A 27,644-nucleotide genomic window follows, 5' to 3' on the forward strand; every position below is an offset into this window, starting at 1 on the left:
AGCTCCGTCAGCTGCAGCCCCTGACCTGGAAATAATCAACACAACAGGCTGAAACGCAGCTCCGAACTGTGTCCAAGCTGCTGCGGACGGCGCGGGAGCCGCAGCCCGGGAAACGAGCGCTTCCCTAGAAATCCGTCGGGCTTTTGGGTGATTTCTTTGCAGGGAGGGAAAGGAAACTTTTATGGGAGAGTCTGGGTGCTCCTTCAGTCTCGTTTGACGAGTGGCCTTGTGCCCAGCTTGCGTCTGCCCTTTGGAGCTCGTCCGGAGCTTTGGAGCTTCCCTGGAATGGTGATGTGGGCGCCGTGGTGCCCGGGCGCCGCAGCTGCGGGCAGGACGAGACAGCGGCAGTCGGAGCGTCGCGCCGGACGTGCGATCCCGGGACGCTGCCGTTGGGACATGGCTCCTCCTGCTGAAACTGAGGTTTTCCTCAAGTTACGGTGATCCTGGGTGTTAAAATGGTTTTCCGTGACCAAGGCTGTGTAAGCTCACGTGTGGCACTCTGACGATGGCTTCCATGTGGTTTCTGGGGCAGGCTTCGCTTTTTCCCTTTTCACTGTGGTCGTGGCCTCCCCAGCGCGCTGCGGGCTGCCCCGCTGCTGTATTTCGGGGGAGGACACGTGCCGGCCCCGCTTCCCAGAGGCTGCGATTTGTCCGTGTGGCAATTCCTGCCCTCCCGGCCCTGCCTCCCCGTGCCGAGACCCAGCAGGGCGCACGGGGAGGAGATGCCCAAGTTCCCGACGCCGGGGCGCCGTGCGGGCCGTGCCGGGGCCTCCGGGAAGCTCCGCTCGACGCAGCCTCGTTTCCTGTTTCTATTCCGGGCGCGCGGCGCCGCTTCCTGCCTCGCCGCAGGGGCCGTGGGGCGGCGGGCTCGAACGACGCTCCGGCCGGCGCCCAGGCCGGACGCGGGAATCTCGGAGGCCGGACACTCGTCTGGGCCCGGTCCCCGTGTCCCCGGAGCTGCCGCCGCCGGGAAGCCGCCGCTCCCGCTCATCCCGGAGCGGGAAGGCGCCCGGTGCTCCGTAGCGACTCCGCGGCAGCTCGGCGCGCTGGGGAGGGAAATCAGGTTTTCGCTTCCTTTTTGCCGCCGATTCGGTGACGTCGGGGCCCAGCCGCCCCGCACGGGAGCTCCTGTGTCCATATTGGTGTCTCTCTCTGCTCCTTCCACCCACCGGAGCGGCGGATGGGCCCCGGCGCCGGCTCATCCCACCTCGTCCGGCCCCGCTGCTGCCGCCTCCACTGAGGTGCAGGTTTGCGCGGGGGTTTCCAGTGAGCCCCGAGCTGGAACTGGAGGGGCGGTTGTGTGTTGGGTTTTTTTTTTTTTTCCCTTTTAATTGAGTCTTATCTTGGAAAAATAGAACCTCGCCTGCCTCTCCTTGCGCGCGCTTGTTGCTCTGAGCTGTGGCGAGAGGAGAAACCCCGTGGCTTTTTTTAATGCGTCCTCAACTCGGCTCCATCCAGGCCAGCGGCCCCGGAACGTGGCATGTTGTGTAGGACAGATGTGCCCAGGAAAACAGCTGCTCCAGGGATGGCCGCGTGCGAGGCCTTGGCGGCGCTGGGGCCAGGGCTGCCAGCTTCCAGCGGGCTCCTCGGCAGCCCTTGGCGAGGGAGCTGCCAGCTCCATCAGGCCTGCAGGTACCCGCTGCCTTCGCAAAGCTGCTTCCCACCTCAAATCACTTTCTCCTTTATGCTTCGTTAGAAATTAATTCTGCCATTCCCTTAATTGCCTCAAAGAGGCTGATGGCAACGCCAAAAGCTGTGTTGTCTTAAAATCCACAAGGCTGGTTTTAACAGGTGTCTTTCGTGTTTCTTAAAACTATTTTAAACTCCTGCCTTTGCTGTATTGCTTTGCCCACCCAAACTCGTGTGGTTGGCATGGTGGCATGATCACATGCTGGGATGACTAAACGCTCCGGAGTCTAAATTGAACACAGCAGAGATTGGAAGGTGCCTCGCAGAGGAAGCGCTGCTGCGGGATCCGAACATCCTTACGGCTGGCAAGAGGATGGAGCTTCCTGCCTCCGCCGCGGTTCCCTTTGCGGCTCATCTGGGCCGATGGGCTGCAGTGGAAGAACACCCAGAAAAGAAAAACCTCTGGGCAAGAAAAACCCTGAAGCTCTTTAACCAAACAGGTTGTGGTCTGTCAGCTGAGCCCCGGCCGCGCTTCGCGCTTGTACTTTTCTTTTCAAGGCCTCGTGTCGGACCAGCCCTTCTGATTGATGTGGTCAGCGGGTCGGGCTCGCCCACCCCAGTCGCCTTCCAAGGGAAATCCCTGCTGCTGAGACCGTCCTTGGCCGCTGCCTGTTGCGCAGGGCTCCCGCCTGCTGCTCTCCTGCAGCTCGTCACGGGATCAGGGTTACTGAAACTTGAGGTTTTATCCCTTCTGCTGGGTGCTTGGGCCAACTTTGACGTTAGCCCTGGTGTCGCCAGGCTAGAAAGCGAACCCGAAGCGTTCCCACCGTTACTTGGGATGCTCTGTGTTGTATTAACGCTCAGATGAACCTGGGAATGCTGCAGAAGCCGAGCTGGCTCACAAAGGATTGCAAGGGAAGCACCTTCCACAGAGTTTTGCTGCTGTTTAATTTTCTGGGATGCTGCAGAAGAGTGGGGCAGCCGGCTGGGAATGCCGGCCTTGCCATGGTGGGTTTCCCTGCAGCAGGAATCGCGTTGCTCCTTCCATCCTTCCTGCTGCAGCTCGAGCTTTCGCGTCTCCCCTCTCCGAGGGCAGAGCGAGAATGTGGGGATCGTGAGGCTGCTCGGTGTTCGGAGGGGGAGGAAAGGCCCCGTTTTTTCCATTTTTAATTTTATTTGAAGGGGAAGAGGAGGAGGGGAGCAGGAGATGTGATTAAAGCTCCTGCCGAGCAGATCTGTGGGAGTGGAGTATCGACCTCTGAAAATCAATGGCTGCTGCAGCAGCAGAGCTGGCCCTGCTGCACGGGCTCCCGTTGCAGGAACGCGGTGACGCCGGCAGCGCTTCCCTCCACCTTCCTCCCTTTCCATCCGTACCCGCTTTCCGCCAAGCGGCCGCGCTCGCCTCGGTTTACCGGGGTGGGTAGAACAGCGACTTATTTTTGCAATCGGAGTGAAATTTCCCGTGTGACGCCGAGCCCCTCCTCCTGCCAGCCTCCTTTCTGAGCGCTCCTTTTCCTGCAGTGCAGCTAGAGCCCGCAGCTTCCCCCAGTTTGTCTAAAGCCAGCCTGGAAGAATGAGCTTTTCAGCTGCTTTTTTTGAGCAAGGAAACTGGGCGAATCTCTCCTGCACGTTCTAGTCCCCATCTTAGGTTGGTAGTTGTCAGCACGGATGCCCGAGAGAAGCTTAAACTCCTCATAAGGGAAGGGAATATGGACTCCGTCTAAAGCCGTGGTTGTTTTAGTGGGCTGATGTTTTTCCCTTGAAGTAGCAAAAGTCTGTTAGTTACTCCTGCAAGCAATCTTTTAAAAATAGAGGAAATAAGGGGCATGTCGTAGGACTAGAGCAGTTTTGCACATGGTGAATTTTGTAAGCAGGATCTTAGATCTGTCCGTGGAAGAGCTCGATGCAGAGCACGAGAAGCGTTCAGCTTGCAGGCACTCACATGTGGTCCTTGCTCACAGGAGAGGCTGAATTTCCACAGACATATCTGAGGGGCAAATGCAGAGATTCTTCTTATATAATCACAATTTTATGTTCCTTCTGGTCCCTGTGAACCTGCAGCTCCCACAAAGGCATGGAAGAAGTGCACCATGCAGACTCTCTGGTAGTGAGTTTTCTTCTAAGCAGTCCCTGTTTCTTATGCCAAAAGAAAGTTGTCTTCCCTGTGAAGCTCCAACGCGGTTTTTCCATGCTTAGGAGAGCGGGAGTTATGGCAGTGGCGTGGAAAGCTCCACGTGGTCAAGGAGGCACCAGCTCATGTTGCTGGGCTTTGGTGCTAATTCATCACTTTTTATTCATCTTGGGAATGTGGTTGAGCATGCTTCCTGCGCACGCATAAACCCAAAATAAATAACAGGCAAAACTGCAGCTCAAAAATAGGTATTTTTGGCTTCTACCCCACTCCCCCAGCAGGTATGAAGGGTGCAAAGCAGACAGGAGCAGAATGCTGAACATGATCTTTGAGTTCGTGTTAAATTCCAGAAATATTCTAGGTTGAGAATGGTGTTATTGGAGAGAGATTCTGCATGTGTCCGTCCTCCTCCCCTGTGTCTTGTCCAACCTGTGCGTGCACGGAGCACGATCGTCATCCAGGAGGAGTTTTGGGGGCTGGACAGTGACTGTTCCCATCCTCACAGCAACCGGTCATGGAGGAGAAGCCGAATCCTGGCTCTTCCTGGGGCAACTTGTGTGTTTTGGGGTAGGGAAGGACTTGCGGAAATGTGCTTTGGCTGTGGGATAGTTGTGGTCGTTCTCGTGGCTCCGGTAGGTCCTTACATTCCCGCCCAGGACACACGGCAGCATCCTGACAGACCAGGAACCCGTGTTTGGTGTCGTGGGATGTGCTGGTGGTTCAGGAAACGTGGCAGCGAAATGAAACCAGGGTGACCCGGGCTTACAGGAACGTGGCCCTTGTTGGGATGCCTCCAGGAAGACGGATTTGGCGCTTTTGTGAGAGCAGATTTGAAGTATTTTGGGTGTGGAAAGGAAGGGGAAGGAAAGGACAAGCGAGTGATTTTGTGTGTGTGTGTTGATAGTTCTCGAACCAGTGGAAAAGCTCCTGCAGAGAAAACGAAATTGCAATAGAAAGTAGGTGTTGCGATTAGTCAGAGGCCGCGAGGAGGCTTTTCCCCTTTCAGAGAGGATCGGAGGGGAAACGTAGCCGTTGTTCCCTGGGTTTGCTCACAAGCGCCTAGACGGAATCCGTGAGCTTGGCCCGCTTTCCGAGCTCCCGCTCGTGCCCAGCTCCGCGTTTCCCGGAGCGATGGGAGAGCGTCGCGGGTCGCTCCGTCCGAACGCTCCTTCCTCTTCCCGGCGTTCCCGAGCGCGCCGGAGCCGACCAGGGCACTCGCTGGGGATCTGCCCTCCCACGGGGGGCTTTTTTCTTCATCTCCAGCGTTTCTCCTTCTTTCATCTCCGTGTTTGCTCATAACAAAACTCGTACCGGAGAGGTAAATAGTGGGTCCCCTTCCTATAGAAGCGCACTCACCATCTGCAGCTTGCGCGGGCCGTGCTGGGGCCCGCAGCCCTTTCCCCCGCAGCCCCTCGGTCGGGTGCCGGCTCGTGCTCCTCTTTTCCCACTTTTCCAGCATGGTTTTGTTGTGGTGTGAGCAGGAGGTGTGACGAGTGCCCGCTCGTCAGCAGCGCTCACAAACCCGCGCTGGCATCGGCGCCGCTTGGGCAACCAGGCGCAGCTGGAACGGTTATCGTCTCCGGGTCCCCGTGGGCTTCCGCTATCAGGTCACATCCCAAAATAACACTGGGCAGTATTTCAAGCGAAGAAACTCAGGCTTTGGGGCTGCAGCCAGCCTGGAGTGTGAGATTCTGTGTGAAATAGTTGGAATCCCTCCAGCGTTTTTGATCTGCATGGCAGATGAGCAATAAAATGCATTAAAAAAAACCACATTGGAAACACGTGAGGAAATTCTCCAGCCCCTGACGTTTCCTTCGAGTTGGCAGAGTTACTGCTGCTCGGGCTCACCTCCCGGCTCGGCTCCGTTGGCCGCGCTTCCGGAGGAGGGAAGGGGGAGCCCTCCTCGTGCTCCGCTGCGTTCCCGGTCGGATCCTCCGCGGGGACACGGCAATCCTCGCCGGCCCTGGGCTCCTTGGGCTCCATCCAGAAGCCACCGAAGGCAATAATGCTCCGTTGTTCCTGCTAGGTCATTTTTAGTTTATTATTTATTTATCTATTTATTACATTATTGCCGTTTTTCGCCTGGAACTTCTCTGCTGTAGCTGTACTTAAAGCAGACTGGAAAAATAGTTATTATTCCCCCTCCAGTTTGTGGTGCACTTCAGTAAATAGGATACGGGAGTCTGAGTGTGCCCTTTAATGCTTAAATATAAAACCCTACCCCTGCCATCCCAAGAAAATACCTTGATAGGCGGAAAACAGCTCCTTGCCGGTGAGCTGGCAGCCCTTGGGTGTTCCTGCTTCTTTCCCTCATGGAATTTGTGCTCTCTGAGAAACCTATGGGCTTGCACAATTCCAAGCTGAATGGTACCAAATTCGGGCTGCATCAGCACCGCACAATTTGCCTGTCTTTGGGAAGGGCCGTATTGTTGGGATTCATAGAACTCGATGGAAATTTAGGGAAGCGGCTTCTTGGCTTCTGCGATTTGCAGGGAATTGTCCTGCTCGGATTCGTGCGCGTCGCATTAACGTCCTGGAAGGTTTAAATGTTAAAAGTGAGTTTTGTGTTCACACTGTGAGAGCCTCGGAGCTGGGCGGCCTGGGCTGCCTCCCCATGAGGTCCCTGATGGTTTCTTAGCGCTGCAGAGGGGCCCTCGCTCGCGTGTCTAGAGCAACCCGGTATTAACCCACCTAATTAAAACTGAACGGTTTAGGTGGCTTGCAGTGCTTAGGGCAAGCTTTGCTGCATGGGTTGAAGGCATCAGCTTGCAAGATTTTTATCTAGTTACTCAGGAGTTAATATTCCAACAGGTTTTAACACTGCTTCATCTCCCGTGTTGCAGATATATTCGTGGCTTGGCATTACCAAGACATGTGCCTTTATTTTTCCCATTTCACATATGAATATTGCTGGTATCGTGTAGAGGACAGGGGCCACCTCTGATCCTGGAGGCAAACGCCCTCTTTAACCTCTTGGAGGTCCCTTACAGTCCTGACAAGAGGAGAATGAAAATGTCAGAAGGAAAGTGGAGTATTTGGATGCATTTGGTGATTCAGTAGCTTGAAGTATTCCAGGAAAATGCCAACAAACAGTAGAAGTAGTTTAGGTTGGACTGAATTGGCTTCTGGACGTTGTGAACCCCCTGACTAGTGGGGAACCGTGATGTACAACATACACCAAGGACTGAAGTTAGGTGGGGTTAATCTGCCCCTTAAACAGGAGTCGCAGAGGGGAAAGGAGCTTTTTTCTCTTTGTTTGATGTTTTCTCATGCGGAATGTTGGACGTACTGTCCTTTTACTCTCACTGTGGATGACTTTCGCTGTGCGAATGTGGGTTTTGTCAAAGTTGTCTGGGGAAAAAGAAACAAGTAGCTGCATGAACTAGCAATACCCTTGATGTTATTTGCGATAGGAGGGTAATGCACATAGCAAGTTCTCGTAGACACTATTTATTTATTTATTTTCCATGCAAATTTGTCGCTTTCATAGAAATAAAACACAGCTTTTTTTTCAGGAAGGTCTTAGTGCAGCAGTAAGCAAATCTACCTCTGAGACTGTCTTGCAGGAAATGATGTCCCAGACAGAAGCAGTGACGGCAGGGGAGGAAGGACGTGCTGTGCACTAAGCCATCCCACCAAGGGACAGGCGTTTGCAGCCCAAACGTAACATTTGCCAGTGTTTGTTAGAACCCCTTTGACCAAATTTTACTGTCCCAATAGACAAGATTGCATTCTTGCTGCAGACATCTGCGTGCCATCCAGCTGATACCCAAGTGTCCCATTTGCTTGTCCTTTGAATGTCGCTGTCTACCCAACAAGTGTGATGATCTAGTATCTGCTGGAGCTTTTTTATTCCTCTGTTACTCCAGTTTTCCACTTCCTAGGAGGTGCTGGAGCTCTGCTCCCTGGCCAAGACGCTGGTCGTGCTGTCAGGGCCCTTTTGCCCATCACCTGGCAGGTCTTAGGGAGTGATGGGCTCTTTGTTGCCTCTGTGGGCTGGTAACTTTGCAGGATCTGGTGTCTGAGGTCCTTCTGCATCGCACAGAGCTGGGAAAGTGTTATCTGAACTGCTGCTAAACAAGGAATCGTCCAGTCAGTGTAAATGAGACCAGAGCACCCAAGTTATTTATCAGTTGGCTTAACCTTTCTGCGTGGTGTTTGAGAAGAGGTTGGCTCTGTTTGAGCTGGTCAGATGAATCTCATTTGGATCCAAAAGGACTTCAAGGCTCAGGCCAGAGCACTTCTCATCCAGGGTTAAGCGCTCCAATTTGCAAAGGGTAGGTGCAATCCGGGTAAGCTTGGACCTGCCACCTCCGCGCCTGCTGAATCTTCTGAATCGCCGGCCCGGATTTTATCTAATCCATGGAATAGTTACGACTTCCCAGCGCCTCTTCTAATGTGCCACTGCTGCCTATTCATCTTCCCCGGTCTTGGACGGTAACAGCTTCATTTACTGCAGGCCAAGTCTGGATAGATGATGCCCCTTGTTATCAAACAGTCGGTCCAACTGCGCCCGCTGGGTTTATGTGGCCCCGTTTCACCGACTCGCCGGTGGTTTTTTGGTGCTGCAGCTTTGTGGCAATTGGAGATTTCACCTCCCTCAAACAGGCTTTTCATGCTCCTGTCTTTCAGGGTGGGTATTTTCTACCCTCCGAGAAAAAGCTGAAGTTTAAAAACTGGCATTGTAGTTGCTATTTTTTTTCCTCTGTCTCTGAAGAAGCGGGAACCCTGAAAAATGCCTCACAGTTTTAAATCTCTGTATTTAGCTTGTTTTTATCCATCTCAAGCGAGTGGCTTCCTGGCTCACCTAAGGTTTAGGAATTAATTATGGGGAGACAGGAGTTCTCTGTCCTCCAGAGGCCACGTTTCTCTTCCAAGTCATGATCATGTGGACCTTCTCCTTCACAATTTTGTAAATACTGGAGATACATTCGTTAATTTCTAGCTGAATCAACTGAATAACTTGAATTAAAAGAAGCAAATAAGAGAATTGGCCAGTTTTCTGGACCATCAGCGAGCACTTGGCACCCCGGCCAGGGAACTCCCGGGTTCAGGACCATTGCAGTCACCTCCACCTGTGCAGCTCCATAATGTGAGCGGGTTCATGGATCCGGGTTTGGAGTAAGCCTGAGGGGGATGTGTTCATGGCAGTGGGTGAGGGAACACTCACTTCTCTTTGCTTTTGCCTGATCTGTTTCTCTGTGTATTGCAGGACCTGTCCGGTTCGATAGATGATCTGCCCATGGGTACAGAAGGAGCCCTGAGTCCTGGAGTAAGCACGTCAGGGATTTCCAGCAGTCAAGGAGAGCAGAGTAACCCGGCTCAGTCTCCTTTCTCTCCACATACCTCTCCTCACCTGCCAGGCATCAGAGGACCCTCCCCGTCCCCTGTTGGATCTCCTGCTAGTGTTGCTCAGTCCCGCTCTGGTCCGCTCTCACCTGCTGCAGTACCAGGTATCGCTGTTTGGCCTGTGTCAATCCTGTGGTGCAACTGCCTCATGCAGCTAAAAAGGGAATTAAAACGGCTACCGAGGAGGAATTGGCCAGTGACAGTGTTATAGGGTCATTAAGACCTTGTGTTTCATTTTATGTTTTAAACCGTGTCCGTAATCGGAAAGCACGCAGCGAGAAGGGTGTGCTGCCTAACAAACCAACAGCATCATTTTTCCAAAGTTCAATAAGGAAATATTCATGTGACTGATGTTCCTTTTCCTCTTCCTTGCTGGAGCAGACATGAGCTGCTCTTGAAAATATTTGTAGTTGTGGTGCGTAGTTCTCTCGCATCCTGGCTTTTGTGGCGTGCATGTTTTGTTTTTGGCTAACCACGCTCCTTTCTGTTGCCCAGGCAATCAGATGCCACCCCGACCGCCTAGCGGCCAGTCGGACAGTATCATGCATCCTTCCATGAACCAGTCGAGCATCGCGCAAGATCGAGGTGTGTGACACGAGTTAAAAGCTCTAACTAAAAGAGCCCTAAAGAGCTTGCAAAGCTAGATAGATACAGCATTAAAAATACTTGGCTTGACAGCATGGATTCTGGTGAGACAATGCTTAAAAAACTAAAAGTTGCCCCAGCTTTATAAGCTGCAGGTGCTTCAGGCACATTGCAGGAAATTCAGCTGCTGGCCATGCTTTACCAGGCTCTTTAATGTTTCATCCAACCTAGTGGTTTGACTTGTAAGGTGTTTTCTCTGGCTTTTGAAACATGTTTCTGTGCATGTTGCTTCTGAAGGATAAGTTACATAGACTGTGGAGAATGAGGGCTGCTTGTAATGGACTGATGTGCCCTGTAAGAGAAAAAAGGTGGGGAGAACTGTGTATAATTTTGGCTTTTATGCTGAAAATACACAGTTGTCACCCTTTTTATTAAAAAACATAATAATGCTGAGTTGTGTTGTCTACTTCTGCGAATACTCGTTTTTCCCTGATTAAAAAGGGAAGTTAAGTATATCGCTCCCTTACTAGCAACTACTAAGGCTGTTACTGGAGGGGTTTTGTTAGTGAGTTGCACTAATGATTACATGTTTGTGTCTCAGGTTACATGCAGAGGAACCCTCAAATGCCTCAGTACAGCTCGCCCCAGCCCGGCTCAGCCTTATCTCCCCGCCAGTCCTCTGGAGGACAGATGCACGCGGCGATGGGGCCGTACCAGCAGAACTCCATGGGGAGCTACGGACCCCAGAGCGGCCAGTACGGACCTCAAGGTGAGAGACCTCGAGGCACAGAGAGCTGCTCAAGGTGGCAGCTGAGCTCAGGAATGTGCAAGACCTGTTTCTGCTGAATATCTCTTGTCTTTGATAAACTGTGTTTATTTGTCTCCTCTCGCTGCGTGGGTAATGCAAAACAATACACTCCTTATAAGCTGGAAGGAACAGTGCTCTGTGTAGCCTGTTAGAGACTGATGAAATACCCTGCTTTTGGGGGTAGCTGTACTTCTAAATGCAGGCTGCTTCCTCTTGCTTTAAAAAGATACAGGTAGTGTCTCAAGTGCAGTGGCAAAGAAGATCTGGTCCTCTTTGGAGAAGCAATTCGATAGTGTTAAATGTTTTGAAAAGGGTTAAGGGTTTTTTTGTTTGTTTTGCATCCTGTCCTGGATCGTTGAGCTCATTCTGCTCTGTTGAGGTTTGGGAGAGTTTCAGGCAGCTTTTGCATGGATGTTGTTACTTGGCTGTGTCAAAACACATTTTACGTGGCTTATATCCAAGTACTTGACTTTTTGTTGAGGTGTTAACACTCCCCCTCATCTCTGTTAGTGATCTTTAAATATTTGCTGATTGAAGATTTTTATAGTGATTCATAAACTAACCGGTTGAATGATGTTGTCTTCCCCTCTTTTTATCTCCTTAGGAGGTTATCCCAGGCAGCCAAACTACAATGCGATGTCCAATGCCAACTACCCCAGTCCAGGAATGGGAGGAAGCATAAACCCCATGGGAGCAGGGAGCCAGATGCACGGGCAGAGCGGCGTGCCACCGTACAGCGGGCTGCCCCCGGGGAGGATGAGCCACGCGGCCATGGGGAACAGGCCCTACGGACCCAACATGGCAAACATGCCCCCGCAGGTGGGCACGGGGATGTGTCCCCCGCCGGGTGGCATGAACCGCAAAGCACAAGAGGCGGCGGCCGCCGCCGCCATGCACGTTGCTGCCAACTCCATCCAGACCAGGTGAGGAAGGAGAGTTCCTTGGGGCTCGTGTTGGCTCCCTTCCCCGCGTCATGTCCGGGGGATAACGCGAAGCTGGGGGAACACTGAATGCATCCCTCCTTGGAGGCATGTTCATCAATCTCAGAGGTTTCACAAGAACAAAAGTTGGATGGGCAGAGTTTCTGAATATGCCATCATTGGTGTGTTGAGGGAATTTTTCATATTCATAAGAGAAATCTGTTTAACTTGGATATCCTTTCCGTTGGTTTGGCTTTCTGGTCCACTTTGTGGGATCAGTGACTTACAAGATGCTGTGTGTGTGGTAGAGCCCATAAATCTAGTAGACAGCCATCCAGCTGCATTTGTCTCCACCAAGGCATTGCTCGTCCAGTGTAATGAACTTTTTCCTTTTAGGGTCTTAATGAGCAGCTATGAAATGGGAGCTGGAATTCAGCACTAAATTTGCAACTGTGTTCTGGGGTTTTTATTTTTATTACTATTCTGCATTTCAGAGTAGGTATATGTTGCCTATCAGAATGCCATGAAAGCCATAAACTTGATTATAAATGGAGTTTCCCCCAGTAAAGCTGTTAATTTGGATGGATTTGTGGTTTAACTGGACACTGTGCTCTCTACGCTGACTTGCATTAAGGGTTTTGTGGGTGTCTGTGTTCATTGCCTGATGTTACCCATCACTGCTAAGAGGTCAAGCTTCCAAACACCAATAAAGGCTTGAATTCAAAGCTTTCAAATAGCAGCCTTAGTGATGGCTGTGTACAAAGTTTACCAACATCTACATTTAATGCTGTGTAGCTTATATTACTAATAAGGAGGGGAGAGTCATTAAAGTGTGTGGGATACTGTATACATGGGCCCTGCCCATATATACAGATAGTATATTTTTATTTAAATGTGAAGAGCTGCAGAGCTTGCAGATCTATTCCTCCCTGTAGAGGTGACTTAACAGCTGAAATGAAGTTTGGGAATGCAGTAGATGAAGATGTGAAAATGTTCAGAACTGAAGCTGCTCCTTCAAAACCGTTTGCATCTCCTTCTCTTTTGAGAATGAGGCTTGGGGTCTAGAGTAGTTTAAGTTACAAGAGCTCCTGATCTTTGGTTAAGCTTTGGTGGAAGGAAGGGTGGTCTGGAGAAAGTCACTTCACTTCTACAGAAAGTCTCTTTTGGTGAACCTGCTTTGGTAGAAGATACGATGATGGTATTGAATATTTGGAATAAAAGTCTGTTTATTCCTGCTCTTCTTTAGGCCTCCTGGTTATCCCAACATGAACCAGGGGGGGATGATGGGGACTGGACCTCCTTATGGACAGGGAATTAACAGTATGGCTGGCATGATAAATCCCCAGGGCCCTCCCTATCCAATGGGTGGGAATATGGCCAACAACTCTGCAGGTAAGGCTTCCCACTCGCTGGGACTCGCACCGATTCCGTGGTACTGGCTTAAATTCAGTGTTAAAGCTTCTCTTTAACTTTCTAGGGATGGCATCAAGTCCTGAAATGATGGGTCTTGCGGATGTCAAATTGACACCTGCTACTAAAATGAACAATAAGGCAGATGGAACACCAAAAGCAGAATCCAAATCAAAGGTAAAATGTTTTTGTTTTCTGATTTAAAAAAAAAAAAAAAAAGACTCTTATCTTCCCCAGTGTCCAAGGCAATAAAATCATCCGTGTTGACTTGGGTTGCTCAAGGGTGTAGGGAGCGAGTTGGATATCCTCTTTTGGGCTGTGTTATGCTTCGGAGCATCGTTAGAGAAATAAGTGTCTCATAGTGTATGTGGAAATGTGTTTTAGATTAGACTCTGGCTATATTTGCAACATATTACCTGGAAGCAAAAAGGATTTGGAGTTGCCAGTGATTAGATTAGGAAACCATACATGGAAGAGAGACCTAAAGGATTTTAGGACCTCTAAAATGTCTACTGGATGCCTGATACACCTGGAGAATTGGTCCCTGTTTCTAAATACACAAGCATCTGTCACCCAGGGGCTGCTCAGGCTGTGCCAGTGGTTCCAAGAGGATTTTCCAGGAAGATTCACACAATTGAAGAATTAACTTTTGCAATTCATCACCTCTTCAGTTCAGAATTGAAGGAAAGCCCTTTCCTCGCAGGGCTTCCAGGAGTGTTTCTGAGCGCTTTGGGAGTAATCAAACTCAACGGCAAAACAACTTCATGTTTTAGGAATTATCACCCGTCATGATGAAACTGCCAAGAGAAGTATAAACAAACCTGGGTTTGTTTCTGGTGCAGGCTTGGAATTAGTCAGTTATCACCTCTCAGCTGGGAGGTGGTAAACTGGAGCACTGCAGTTGTTTCACAAACAAACATCTTACTAATCCCTGCATTAAAGCCAGAAAAAGGAAGCAAACAAGTTCTTCAGGGAGTCTTTTTCTTGGTGTTACTGTTGTGGTTTCAAAAGAACCTCCAAAAAAGCCATTTTTCACCCTGAGCCCTTGGTCTCATTTTTCTGCTACTTGAAGGAAAATACACTCTGCAAGCTCGACGGTGGTACCGGCGTGTGCAGGAAGATTTCGAAGCTCTCCCACTGCTGCTCATGTGCTCTGGTAGCCGCCTTTCTATTGATGAGAAATAAGGACTTGAATGCTCTTGAACGAGGAGCCTCCTGGAAGCGGCCAATAAGGGACGTTGTGTCCTCCTGGCCTGCAAGGATTATCTCGTGCTGACGGGCTTCCCTCCACAACATGAAGCACACAGTAGTGCTTTTGAGTTCAGGAATGTTAGTTTTACTTCTGTTGTGCTCTTTCCCCAAAGAGGCCAGTACCACGTGCTGGGCTTAATGACCATGATGTTCGATTTGATGTTCAGGATGGGGCATCAGCCTCTTTCATGCCCTTGTTGCACTGAGACTGGCTGCAGCTTCCTGGATACTGATGCACGAGCAATAGGAAGCCCATATGGGAACTTGTGTCACATCTGGATAGCAGGAGACCTCTGCGTTTCTGTCAAGGAATAGAGATCATCTGGGAGAGGTTCCCCTCATATCGGTCAAGCAGTTGCTTGGAACATTATTATTTTTATTCTCCTTGCACTGTTTTTCGCCAGTTTATTCTGGCACCCCCTCCTTAGGTAAAAGGACAGACTGGAGGGCAGTATTCGCCATGGCAGAGTGCAGCAGCCCATGGGAAGCTCATTTGCAGTTGAAATAGAAGCTTTTCTCACGTATTTAGCAAGGAAGTCTGCAGAGGAGCTCTCAAAGAGATGGCTCTCTGCAGAGTCTCCTTGGGGTTTGTTTGGTTTCTGTAGCATTTCCAAAACCTTTCACTTATTTTTAAAGAGATATTCTGTGAATTCCTCAAGCGGCAGCTGGTTTCTTAACACTTTTGTCAAGTAACGCTTGCCTTGTAGACTGACCTTGATCTAAAACAAGTGTAGGCCTCATATAAGGCCTACATATAACAGCAGAATTCTGACTTCTTGAACTTTCATCTGACTGGTTTTAAAACCATCTTGGATGTGAACCGGCTGGTTTTGTGCGCTCAGTCCTGATATCTTTTTGTTTCTCCTAGAAGTCCAGTTCTTCTACCACAACCAACGAGAAGATCACCAAACTCTACGAGCTGGGTGGCGAGCCTGAAAGGAAGATCTGGGTAGATCGGTATCTAGCCTTTACTGAAGAGAAGGCCATGGGCATGACCAACCTTCCAGCGGTAGGCAGGAAACCCTTGGACCTTTACCGGCTCTACATCTCCGTGAAGGAGATTGGAGGATTGACTCAGGTGAATGCTCTGGTAGTCACAAGTCAACGGAAATCACAGGTGGCTTTGTTGCTAGGTGTGAGGAATGACCACCTTTTCTGCCTGTTTCATTCATTTGGTGGTTTAAAGAAAACATACAGTGCTTATAAAACCCAGCATCTCTTTAAGTGAGCCAAATGTCTGTCTGGTCACGGCAGGCGGCGAGATCCACTTCAAGAGCTTTCCCTTCTGCTCTGGCTAGTGCAAAGATGGGTGACACTGACTGCCTTTGCATCTGGCTGTCTCTGTGGCTGGTTATTTTGCCACTTGACCTTATCCATCCCTGTTTTGAAACTGTTTTCTTGAGGTGAGAAAAGAGAAGTTTGCTCGTTCACTCTCAGAAGAGGAGAGTTTGCCCCTCCTTGTTGATCAACACTACGAAAGATGCTCCATTTAGCATCCTTTTGTTTAGTTGAAAGGTTTTGGTTTCTTCTCAGAAAGTGACTCGGGAAAGAGGTAGCTGGGATTTTGAGTTGAGAGTCTCTTGTTTGGTCGTGCAGGTCAACAAAAACAAGAAATGGCGCGAGCTAGCCACAAATCTCAACGTGGGCACGTCCAGCAGCGCAGCCAGTTCTTTGAAGAAGCAGTACATCCAGTGTCTGTACGCCTTCGAGTGCAAGATTGAGCGAGGTGAAGACCCCCCTCCAGATATCTTTGCAGCTGCGGATTCAAAGAAGTCACAAACCAAGATACAACCTCCATCTCCAGGTGAGTTTAGACACTGGTTTCAGGGGTGGGATGACTCTGAAGCAGGGGATCGAGTGCAGCCGGCAGGCCTGGCTCCCCGTGCTGTGGGCTGGGGCAGTTGAAATCTTCTGCAGAGTCCCTGTGTCTGCTCCTAATCAGATCTCCTGTTAGTTGTATAGATTAAATTCTCCTTCAATGTGGGAATGAGTGATATTGGGAATAAGCCAAGCCTCTGTTGAGTATATGTCACTTTTTGCGTCCCCCACCCATGTACAAAGTCTTTTTAAAAGTGAAAACATAGATATATACAAATGCATATACACACACCTCTGTGATTACTGATGCATCACTACAATATGGGAGTCTAAAGTCAACTTTTTGAGGCAATCTGTGCGTATTCTAGCAGCAGTCCTTGTTGTAGAACCTTCTAGAAAAGTGGTGCTTGCTTTGACTATGCAAGGAACTACCTCCTGGCAGTAAATGCTTGATGTGGGTGTGCACTCATCTTCCTCAGGAATTCTTTCAGTGTTTAGCAGGAGGCAGTGAGGCTTTTCTGAGGCTCTGTGCTCAGAGACCTTTGTGAGCCTCTTTGGGAGTGGGATGCTCTAGGGTTTGAGAGTTTTAAAATGAACTTTTAAAAAGTTAGGAATCCATTAATCTTTATGCTAAATGTAGTGGGAATCTCTTGTTTCTGGATGTTTAAGCATAGAGTCCAGTTCTGATTTGTTAAACAGAACAACAACAACAACAACAAAAAAGTAGAAAACAGCTGGGCTAGCAGGGCACGTTACACTATCGTCTGCCAGAACTCTGATAGTTTTGGTCTCATTTGCCTTGAGTTCGTTGCTTGAGTTGCTGCTGAACTTGCCAAGCCTTTAAGCTTCAGTTTTCCAGTTTTTCTTACAAGCAAAACCCTCAGCTGCCTTTTCTGGTTTGGGAACCTGATCATGTAGGTGAAATAAAATCTTGGTCTGCTTTGAAGTTCCTCTAATGTTTGGGGAAAAAAAAATCTTTTTGGTTCTGAAATGTGGGATCTCTGTCTAGCTCCTGAGGAGTGGGATAATGAACCCTTTTTTGATTGTACTGCAGCTGTATCTCAGTCCTGCTAATCCCTTGATCAACAGTATCCTTTTCTGAATATCACTCTACTAGTGGCAACTACATTTAACTATCCCCTCTGTCAGAGAATTATATATTTTTTTTAAGGACTGTGTCTTTTCAATAGTCAGGAAACCTGTCCCTGTGTGGATTCAGCCTTAGTGTATTTTGAAAGATAAAATGACTTTTGTGTCATTAGACTAATATTCTGGCTAAAGTGGTGCCTGAGCTCCACTTAAACTACATCACAAATCCCATCCCACTTTCTTTCCAAAAACTCTTTCTTGCCAACCGAGATGCTAGGCAGAGGAACAGAGATGTGAAGAGCATTTAGAGTCCATCTGCGCAGGGCTGAGGCGGTTGGGAAACCCCTTGAAACTTCTTGTAGCACTTGGTGCCCACTGGAACGGGTTAGATGGTGCATTAATTCTGATTTTGTTTTAGCTAAAGAGATGCTACACAAAATTCTTCAGACTGCTTCAAAGCGCTGTGTAAGACTGAGCTCCTGCTGTAGCACTGGAGCAGGAGGGGTTTGCAGGGCCGGTACCCCCGACCGCGCATCCGTGCGGCGCTCTAGGTTTGTAGGTTTAGTTCCAGAGGACTGTCCTGTGTTTCCCATTGAAACTGCTCTCTGCGCTTGTCTGCACCTGGGAATGTGCAGAGCAGCACAGCTGGTTGCTCGGGTCCTTTTACCGGGTAACACAGTGCGTTCGTGCTGCAGCTTCGCTCTGCTTTTCCTCCTCTCTTGCTCCCCTGCACCAGGAGCAGCCTGGGAGGCTGGGGACAACGTGAGTTGCTCTCTCAACTTCAGCTCTGGCCTGAGAGCCTCAGAGTCCCAGGCACCGAATCCCAAAAGGAGCCCTCCTGCTCCAGGGCTTGCTGAGGCCCCTGCAGGGCAGCACCCTCCAAGGCGTCACCCTTGCTGAGTAATGTTCCTGGTGGAAAGTCAAGTGGAGAAAAGCGGGACTTGAAGCCCCATCGTTTGGATTTGGGGCTCGTGCTTCGCTCTCCTTGCAGACTCTGTCATCCTTCAGCATTGGCTTTGCCTCCTTCCAGCCCGCTCAGTTGTGAAAACAAGCTGCATAGCATTGTGAAGCTCACAGTGTGTGATTCTGCCTTAAACATCACTTTTTGTGGCCGCAGAGCATCTAAAGGCCTGGCTGGGCTCTTGTCTGGGTAGAACTCTTGATGCCAGAGCTGTTTTTCATGCTCTTCGTGTGCATACGTAACCCTCCAAAGCCCAAAATCCCTCCAGAAGGGCCTTGCCTGGAGCGGCCTGGGTATGGCCTTGTGTTCAGCATGGGCTTCCTGCAAACTTTCTTGGGTCCTTCTTGCAAGCGGCAGGGAGATAGAACCAGCCTGCGCTTGGGTGTTAAATCCCGGAGCGTGGAATTGGCCTGGCTCCAAGCGGGTGTAAATTGGTGAGTGGGAGGGACAGCAGGGGGTGGGGACAAACACCAAATGGCAGCCGCGCGGGGAGCGTCTTGGGGGCCTCTTCCTGCCCGCGACAGTAACGCACTGGAGACGAGCGGGAATTCCCGGGGGCCGGAGGGGATCGAGCGGCTGCTGCCGGGCACGGAGAGCGCCGGGGAGGACTCATGAATGAAGCTCCCCGCTGAGCTCGGCTCTGCCCTTCCTTCTCCGGAGACCTCTCCGGGCCAGGAGGGAGTCGCGGAGCCGAGGACAGGGTGCCAGGAAGGTGGGGTGTAAACAAACATGGCCTGGACGTGACCTCGGAGGATTTTAATGAATAGCTGAAATGACTCATCAAGCAGCAGGGCTGAAGCTGAGGGATATCGGGTGCCGGGGCTGGTAACTAATGGAAACATTAATTAAGAGTTCAGCTCTTGCCAGCTGCAAGGAGCGGCCGAACCTGCGAGCTGCCGCTGCAGGGGCAGAGCGGAGCTCCCAGCGCGCGGCACCGCACGAGGGGCCCGGGACTGCGCTGGGAACTCGCTGGGAACTCGCTGTGGCAAAAAGCAGCGCATGCCGAGCCCAGGAACTTGCCGGACGAGTTTTCAGTAAAAGATCCGGCATCTCCGGCATTCCCTGTTCCAGGAATCCTTGGGAGTGGTGCTTGAATTAACCTGCCCGAATTAACCCACTGGAAGGGCACGGCAGACAGAGGAGCCTTGTGCAGAGCTGCGTGGGGTCTTCAGCCGAAGTGCTGCAGTTTGTCACGTACAAAGGACGTGGCACTGCAGGAGGGGGCTCAGTTCTACCCTCCTTCCTGGGTGGAAAGCGACTGTGAAGGCGACGGGACTGTAGAATCCCGTCCTCATGGCGCACTGTAGAGCCTCCCCCTTGGAACCTAGGTAGCCTGGGGAGCGTGACCGCGCTGGTGGCAAGGGGCATAAAGGGACACGTGGTTGAGAACGGAGGCCTGGCAAAAATAAGCATGTCCTGAGCTTTACATTGCTGAGTGTGGTGGTCCTGGGGGGCCTGGCCCAGGGGGACGTCTCTGCAGCGTTGGACTCCTTGTTCTCCAGCCCTGTCTCACCTTCACTGTCTTCAAGGATTCCTCGCACCCTCTTGTAGGGGCTGCTGTCCCGGGAGGTTCTGGTTGCATCCGTCAAGCACGGAGCCGCTCACGCGTCGTTTCTCTTCTTGCAGCGGGCTCAGGCTCCATGCAGGGTCCTCAGACACCTCAGTCCACCAGCAGCTCCATGGCAGAGGGAGGAGATCTAAAGCCGCCAACTCCAGCGTCCACCCCACACAGTCAGATGCCCCCTTTGCCCGGCATCAGGTACGAAGCCATCGCAGCCTCTCCCAGCCGGGTGGCCGCGAGGTTGTCTCCACATCACTACCTCGTGGGGCTCCAAGGCCTTCCTCCTCTGTTAATGGCTCACAGAAGCGCCACTGACTCCACATCTCTCTCTGTGTCTGTGTGATTTGTGCCTGGGGGTTTGGGGCTGGGAGGGTGTTGCAGAAGAACATATGAGGTGAAGAATCCTGCAGAGCGTCATGGGCTTCTGTAACCTTGGTTTGTGGGTTTGGGGTTTTCTTTGTTTGTTTTTGAATCAGAAGCAACTCAGTGGGCCTTCAGGATGCCTTTGCAGATGGCAGTGATCCCACGTTCCAGAAGCGGAACTCCATGACTCCAAATCCAGGTTACCAGCCCAGCATGAATACCTCCGACATGATGGGTCGCATGTCTTACGAGCCAAATAAAGATCCTTACAGCAGTATGAGGAAAGGTGAGGAAGTCTTTGCCTGCTCCTCTCCCTTTTTTGCATGAGTGCTAATCCCTGTATCTGGCCACACGCTGGAATGTGTTGTCAGAGTATTTAGACCTTTTGCTTGCCCTCCTTCCCTTAGAAGAAGGGATTTGTCTCTAGATTGGTGTTGACATGATATATACTGATCCTGCTTTCCTTCTTTCAGCCCCGGGAAGCGATCCCTTCATGTCCTCAGGGCAGGGCCCCAACAGTGGTATGGGTGACCCTTACAATCGTGCTGCAGGTCCAGGGATGGGTAACATGGCCATGGGACAGCGGCAACACTATTCCTACGGCGGTCCTTACGACAGAGTGAGGTGGGTGCTCGAAACCAGCGTCAACCTGGTTTGCTTGACACGTGTGAAATGTTGGCCTTCTACTCACCACAGAGCCTTCCCTGACCTTCCTTCTCCATTTGAGCAGCAAAAGTGAAATTAAGTGAACGTGTGGGGTTTTTTTTTTCCTGATTTTTCCTTTGTTTCTGTGTAGGACGGAGCCTGGCATGGGACCTGAGGGCAGTTTAGCTACTGGAACTCCGCAGCCCAACATCATGCCTTCCACCCCGGAGTCGGGGATGTACTCGCCCAGCCGCTACCCGCAGCAGCAGCAGCAAAGGTCCGTGTAGGGTATTGCCACAAAGTTCCTGCCACGGGGGGAGCTTTGAGACCGTTTAAAAGGAAATATACTTCTGATGAGAGGAGTAACACGTCTGTTTCTTCTCTAGACATGATTCCTATGGCAATCAATTCTCCACTCAAGGCACATCCTCGGGCAGCCCCTTCCCTAGCCAGCAAACTACCATGTATCAGCAGCAACAGCAGGTAAGTTACCAGAAAGCTTCCAGTTTGGTTGACAGAGAGGAGGAGTTTTACCTGTGTGAGGTGTGAGAAGCAGAGGATGAAGACACCTTGGGCTGTGGGTTGGCTTTGTGGACACGTAGGGGTTAGAATGAAGGTACCTTTCACAGGTGCTTGGCCCTTGATAGTTCTGGTGAGCTCTTTGGGGTGGATCATTTCACACAACCTGCTGAGCCTGCAGGCGAAGGCTTCAGAGCTGCCTCCGCTCCCCTGTCGCCCCATTGCTGCTCCTCCTCAGAGCTTTCATCTGGGGAGAGTTTGAATGAATGTACATCTCTTTCTATAATCCTTATATATAACTTGCTCTTTGTGTCAGTGCCAGGACCCATAATATTTTCCTGATAATTCTGAGTCCTCAGGTTGAGGAGAGTATAGAGAGGGCACTTGCAGAGCTGTGCTAAGAATAAACCTAACTGCTTTGCAGTTTGGCTCTGCAACCAGAGCCACGGGGCCCTGAGCCAAGAGTTCAAGTTTCTCTGGCACTTGTCATCTCTAAAGTCCTAGAGCTCCATCTGAAGCCAGTCGTGACAGCAGAGCTTCTGAATTGACTGGGTAGTAGTAGGAACACAGAGCCCTGGAGGCAAGAGGGATCTGGGGTTTAATTTTGTTTGGGCAATTGACTGTTTTCTCCATTGACACTTAGTAGAGGGAGAGAACAGTTCTTGCTCCTTTCAGTGATGTGTTTTGAAATCCAGATTGGTTTGTGGTGAAAGTACAGTAGGGCTGAGCCTTTTCTACAGGAAAGTCCTTTCTGTGGACAGATTTCCACCCCCAGGGCATCCTTGTGGGATCCACAAGGAAACAGTGCAGCCTGACGCAAGGAATTGGCTTTGCTCTGTGGAACTGACAGGTCGATCTCACTTCAGATCGGATGTAGCTTAGAAGAAAAGCGGGGGGAAAGGACGTGTCCCCACGCCATGGGGATGCTCCGTGGCTCTGCAGCGGGCGCGATTGCTTCTTTCTAACCACCCGCCTCTCCTGTTGCCGCTCCCTTGTTTCCCCCGCAGAATTACAAGCGACCGCTGGACGGCAGCTACGGCCCTCCCGCCAAGCGGCACGAGGGCGACATGTACTCGGTGCCGTACAGCGCGGCGCAGGGCCCGCCGCCGCAGCCGCCGGCGCAGGCGCAGCCGCCCAGCCAGCCGCCGAGCGCGCAGCCGGCGCCGCAGCAGGACTTGTACAACCAGTACGGGAGCAGCTACCCCGCCGCCGAGCGCCGCGCCGCCGCCGGGCCGCAGAACCAGTTCCCGTTCCAATTCGGCCGCGACCGGGTCTCGGCCGCGCCGGGCTCCACGGCGCAGCAGAACCTGCCCTCGCAGCTGCTGGGGGCGCCGCTGCCGGCGGGCGCCGAGGGCGCGCAGCAGGGAGCCATGTGGCAGGGCCGCAACGAGCTGGGCTACAGCTACGCGAACCGGCCGAGCGCCGGCGCGGCGCCGCAGGGGCCGGCCTACCACGGCGTGACTCGAACGGACGAGATGCTGCACTCGGAGCAGCGGGTCAACCACGAGGGGCCGTGGCCCGCCCACGGGAACCGGCAGCCTCCGTACGGCCCCTCGGCCCCTGTCCCCGCCATGACCAGGCCCCCCCAGTCTAACTACCAGGCCCCCCCCAGCATGCAGAATCACATTCCTCAGGTATCCAGCCCAGCGCCCCTGCCCAGACCACTGGAGAACCGCACTTCTCCTAGCAAATCTCCATTCCTGCACTCGGGGATGAAAATGCAGAAGGCAGGACCCCCGGTGCCTGCCTCGCACATCACACCAGCAGCTGTACAGCCTCCCATGATCCGACGGGACATCACCTTCCCTCCGGGATCGGTAGAAGCGACGCAACCCGTGTTGAAGCAGCGGAGGCGGCTGACAGCAAAAGATATTGGTAAGAGGGAGCTCCTGCTTCTCTGCTTGTGCCCATCGAGAGCTGCTGCTGCTGCTGCCCTTTGGTAGAGCGCTGGCCCCAGCTCTGTAAGGACCTCATGTTTGTAGGGTAGTTGCCTTTTTAGCTACAGTGCCCGTGTTCAGTGTAGTCAGTAGAAGGTTGCTGGTGCAGATGGTTTGCCCAGCATCCTAAACCAGGCTCTGCTCTTCATGGGACCAGCAAGCAGTATCGAGTATCTCCTTTTTGTTTTTAAGCTCCAGGAGCTGCAAGTATCGTGTGTTTATGTTACAGGAACTCCTGAAGCCTGGAGAGTGATGATGTCTCTGAAGTCTGGGCTGTTGGCTGAGAGTACGTGGGCCTTAGATACCATAAACATCCTGCTCTATGATGACAACAGCATAATGACCTTCAACCTCAGCCAGGTGGGTGCAGATGCTCTGCGACACGTGTCTTTGAAGTGCTGATTTCACACACTTTGTCAGCAGGAGAGCAGAAGGCAGCTCGTGCCCTTGCAAGGCCAAAGTCCCGGGCGTCCCCGCACCTGCGGAGTGTGCGGGGCCGGGGAGCACGGGCCTGGGCGGCTGCGTGCTGGGAACACGCTGCCCCGGGGAATTCCCGGTGTTTATGGGCACGCGAGCGCCTGTCGTCTCCTCTCTGGCGAGACGGATGCGCCTGTCACCCCGCGGGAGCCGAGGGAGGGCAGGGAGGCTAAACCAGCCGCTGTGGCGCTGCCAAAGGCCGGAGGCTGCCGCGTTTCCCGATGCCCGCGCGCCCCGGCGCTACCTCTGTCGACGCCGGGACGCCGCCGCGGAGAGGCAGAACGTCCTGGGCCAGCTGCCCCCGCACGACGCGGCCCCGCGGTGCTGGGGAGGCTGCTGTGCCCAGGGCCGCCCTCCGGCTCGCTGCGCACGAGCTGGAGGGGCGACGCGGCGGGAGCGGAGGTGCGTTTGCACAGGGGTTGTGTCCGTGTCCTGGGGACTGGAAAAACGGTGCCTGTGTTTCCGTTCCTTTTTCAGAGGACAGAAAACTCCCTTTTGCAAGTGCAGCATAAAAGGGACACATTAATGAGCAGTACCGCGTTAACTCGTGGTCCTTCAGGTCCTGCTTTCCCATTGCTCATGCTGGCCTAAGTTGGATTCTGATCACTCTTCCCTTCTTTCCCCTCCTGTTTTTCTCCTCCCTTGTAGCTGCCGGGCTTGCTGGAGCTCTTGGTGGAGTATTTCCGACGTTGCCTGATCGAGATCTTCGGAATCCTGAAGGAATACGAGGTGGGAGACCCGGGGCAGAGAACACTATTGGATCCTGGAAGGTTCTGCAGGGCTTCAAGTCCCCTTCATGAAGAAGGGGACGAAGATGACGAACCACGGCGCCTGAACTGCGAGGTGGAGGAGGAGGCTGAGGAAGAGGAGGAGGCTGCATTTGCGAGCAAGGACAAAGCACCCCTAGAGAGCAGCGAGGAGAAGCTAGTTAGCAAATTTGACAAGCTCCCAGTGAAGGTGGTGCAGAAAAACGACCCGTTTGTGGTAGATTATTCAGACAAGCTGGGGCGAGTGCAGGAGTTCGACAGCGGCCTGCTGCACTGGCGGATCGGCGGCGGAGACACCACGGAGCACATTCAGACCCACTTTGAGAGCAAGACGGAGCTGCTGTTCACTCACAAACGAGCTTCCTGCAACTCCGTCTTGAGGAAACGTTCAGCAGCTGAGAGCAATACGAGCACTAGGGAAGGAGAGCCCGCCGCGTCCGACGGCTCCTCGGAGAAGAGGATAACGGCCACCATGGACGACATGCTCTCCGCACGCCCGGGCTCCCTGGCGGATGAGGAGGAAGAAACCAGAGCTTCGGAAAGCGCCAAGGAAAGCGGCAAGTTCCCATTCGGCATTAGTCCAGCTCAGAGCCACCGAAATATAAAAATTTTGGAGGATGAGCCTCACAGTAAAGACGAGACGCCCCTCTGCACGCTCCTGGACTGGCAGGACTCTCTGGCCAAGCGCTGCGTCTGCGTCTCCAACATCATCAGGAGTTTATCGTTCGTGCCGGGCAATGACTTTGAAATGTCCAAACACCCCGGGCTGCTGCTGATTCTAGGGAAACTGATTCTCTTGCACCACAAGCACCCAGAGCGTAAACAGGCACCCCTGACGTATGAGAAAGAGGAGGAGCAGGACCAAGGGGTGAGCTGCAACAAGGTGGAGTGGTGGTGGGACTGCTTGGAGATGCTGCGTGAAAACACCCTGGTCACGTTGGCCAACATTTCTGGCCAGCTGGACCTCTCCCCTTACCCGGAAAGCATCTGTTTGCCTATCCTGGATGGACTCCTCCACTGGGCAGTATGTCCGTCGGCAGAGGCGCAGGATCCCTTTCCAACGCTGGGGCCGAACGCTGTCCTCTCCCCTCAGAGACTGGTTTTGGAAACGCTCAGCAAACTCAGCATCCAGGACAACAACGTGGATTTGATTCTCGCCACTCCCCCCTTCAGTCGCTTGGAGAAGCTCTACAGCACCATGGTGCGTTTCCTCAGTGACAGAAAGAACCCGGTGTGCCGAGAGATGGCCGTGGTACTGCTGGCCAACTTGGCGCAGGGGGACAGCCTGGCAGCGCGGGCCATTGCTGTGCAGAAGGGCAGCATTGGCAACCTGCTGGGCTTCCTGGAGGACAGCCTGGCCGCCACGCAGTTCCAGCAGAGCCAGGCCGGCCTGATGCACATGCAGAACCCGCCCTTCGAGTCGACGAGCGTGGACATGATGCGCCGGGCCGCCCGGGCGCTGCTGGCCCTGGCCAAGGTGGACGAGAACCACTCGGAGTTCACGCTGTACGAGTCGCGGCTCTTGGACATCTCCGTGTCGCCTTTGATGAACTCTTTGGTTTCACAAGTTATTTGTGACGTACTGTTTTTAATTGGCCAGTCATGACAGCTGTGGGATCCGAGACCCTGTGTGCGTGTGCGTGAGTGGAGAACTTAGAAACTGACTGTTGCCCTTTATTTATGCAAAACCACCTCAGAATCCACTGTCTGCCCTGCGCTGTCCCGCTTCTCCCTCGGGGAAAGACGTCCCTCTCCCCTTCCCCTGCCCTTCAGATTTGTCCCGAGCCCCTTATTAAAGGAGACAAAGTTCTGTCTGCATAGAAGACTTTTTTTATTTTAACCAAAGTTACTGTCGTTTACAGTGAGTTTGGGGAAAAACGACTTGCCGTGTAATCACATTGACAGGCGCCACTTTCATAACTGTTTTTAATGGTAAACGCTGAAGGACAAAAGTGACTGCTGAACTGTGGGGTTTGTCGTTGTACATTCACAATCTTGCAGGAACCAAGAAGTTACCGGTTGTGAGCAGACCTTGTCCAAGGGAGGCCTGTGCAGTAGCGTGTAGGACTTCATGTACTGTACACCTTAAACTGTAAACATACTGTAATAACGTCTCACCTGGGAAAAAAAGAAAAAGAAAAAAAAAAAGACGCTGGGTCAGCAACAAGCTGTAGTTTTTAAAAATGTTTTTAGTTATTGTTGAGGAGAAAAAAAAAAGGCTTTTCCCCCAAAGTATCATGTGTGAACCTACAACACCCTGACCTCTTTCTCTCTTCCTCCTTGATTGTATGAATAACCCTGAGATCACCTCTTAGAACTGGTTTTAACCTTTAGCTGCAGCCTGACCGCTGCCACGTGTGTATATATATATGACGTTGTACATTGCACATACCCTAAGATTCCTTGCAGTTTTGTCCCCGTCTCCCTGCCCCTTTATAGTATGACGAGTTAACGAGTTGATGACCTGCAAAAGCGAGACACAATTATTTAATCTCTTGCCAGACATCCCTCCCTGGAGGATGCTGTACAGGTCTCTGTGTATAAAGTCATTGCTGTCTCAGCAGCCAATCAACTTATAGTTTATTTTTCCTGTTTTTTGTTTTCTTTCTAATCGAGGTGTGAAAAAGTTCTAGGTTCAGTTGAAGTTCCTGATGAAGAAACACAATTGAGATTTTTCAGTGATGAATTCTGCATATTTGTATTTCAGACAATGTAGCTAAAAACTTGATGTAAATTCCTCCCTTTTTTCCTTTTTTGGCTTAATGAATATCATTTATTCAGTATGAAATCTTTATACTATATGTTCCACGTGTTAAGAATAAATGTACATTAAATCTTGGTAAGATGTTTGTAAGGGTTTTTTTGTTTGTCTGATTGTTTGATCAGCAGAATGGAGAATTCAGTTCAGTGCTGTGAGGGAGACGTAGATTTAATGTTGCAGGGAACGTGCTGGTCTCAGGGGTCCTATTTGGCAGCCGGTATGGATAGCAAAGTCTGCTCTTTCTTCTAGAAACCCTGTTGCAACGTAGTCTGGCTTTTTGGGTTTAATTCTGCTTGTTTTGGCGATGGGGCTTCCACTTGAGCGCTGCTCGTGCGCGGGGCGATTTTGCAGCGTAAGGTGAAGCTCTGGCCAGGAACCATCGGCGCTCGGTTTATAGGGTGGAGAGAGACGTGTTTTAGGAGGCAGGCGGTTCCCATTCGGCTCTAAAACGGGAAAATTCCGTTCCCCAGCACTTTTCACGTTTTCTTGGAACTGCTACGTGGGCTCTGACTTCCTCCAAAGGACGGGGTTTCCAGCAGACAGATTCTAGTGTCCTTCAGCAAACCGCCCAAATTCAGTCTCTTCGTATGAAAATCAGCCCATTTTTTTCATGGGTTAATAGAGGGGGATTTTATTCTGCGCGAAGCTTTATGTGCAAATAAT

The 27,644-nt window shown here is 51.7% G+C and overlaps 1 protein-coding gene across 1 annotated transcript in view; it reads left to right on the top strand.

Moving 5' to 3' along the window:
- ARID1A (AT-rich interaction domain 1A) overlaps nucleotides 1–27,063 on the top strand; it is a 53,275-nt gene extending 26,212 nt beyond the window's left edge. Inside the window, 16 exon segments of the mRNA XM_088531156.1 lie at nucleotides 8,973–9,213; nucleotides 9,605–9,694; nucleotides 10,296–10,463; nucleotides 11,107–11,425; nucleotides 12,669–12,814; nucleotides 12,900–13,009; nucleotides 14,952–15,161; nucleotides 15,680–15,887; nucleotides 19,578–19,710; nucleotides 19,989–20,161; nucleotides 20,349–20,499; nucleotides 20,672–20,797; nucleotides 20,907–21,003; nucleotides 22,047–22,914; nucleotides 23,206–23,336; nucleotides 24,102–27,063. Of these exon segments, the coding sequence (XP_088387282.1) occupies nucleotides 8,973–9,213; nucleotides 9,605–9,694; nucleotides 10,296–10,463; nucleotides 11,107–11,425; nucleotides 12,669–12,814; nucleotides 12,900–13,009; nucleotides 14,952–15,161; nucleotides 15,680–15,887; nucleotides 19,578–19,710; nucleotides 19,989–20,161; nucleotides 20,349–20,499; nucleotides 20,672–20,797; nucleotides 20,907–21,003; nucleotides 22,047–22,914; nucleotides 23,206–23,336; nucleotides 24,102–25,826 (4,896 nt within the window). The 3' untranslated portion in view covers nucleotides 25,827–27,063.
- The last annotated feature ends 581 nt before the right edge of the window (nucleotides 27,064–27,644 follow it).

This window comes from Tinamus guttatus, unplaced genomic scaffold, assembly GCF_059628265.1.
Source record: "Tinamus guttatus ecotype Peru unplaced genomic scaffold, ASM5962826v1 Tinamus_guttatus_pri_ptg000397l, whole genome shotgun sequence".
Classification (NCBI taxonomy): Eukaryota; Metazoa; Chordata; class Aves; order Tinamiformes; family Tinamidae; genus Tinamus; species Tinamus guttatus.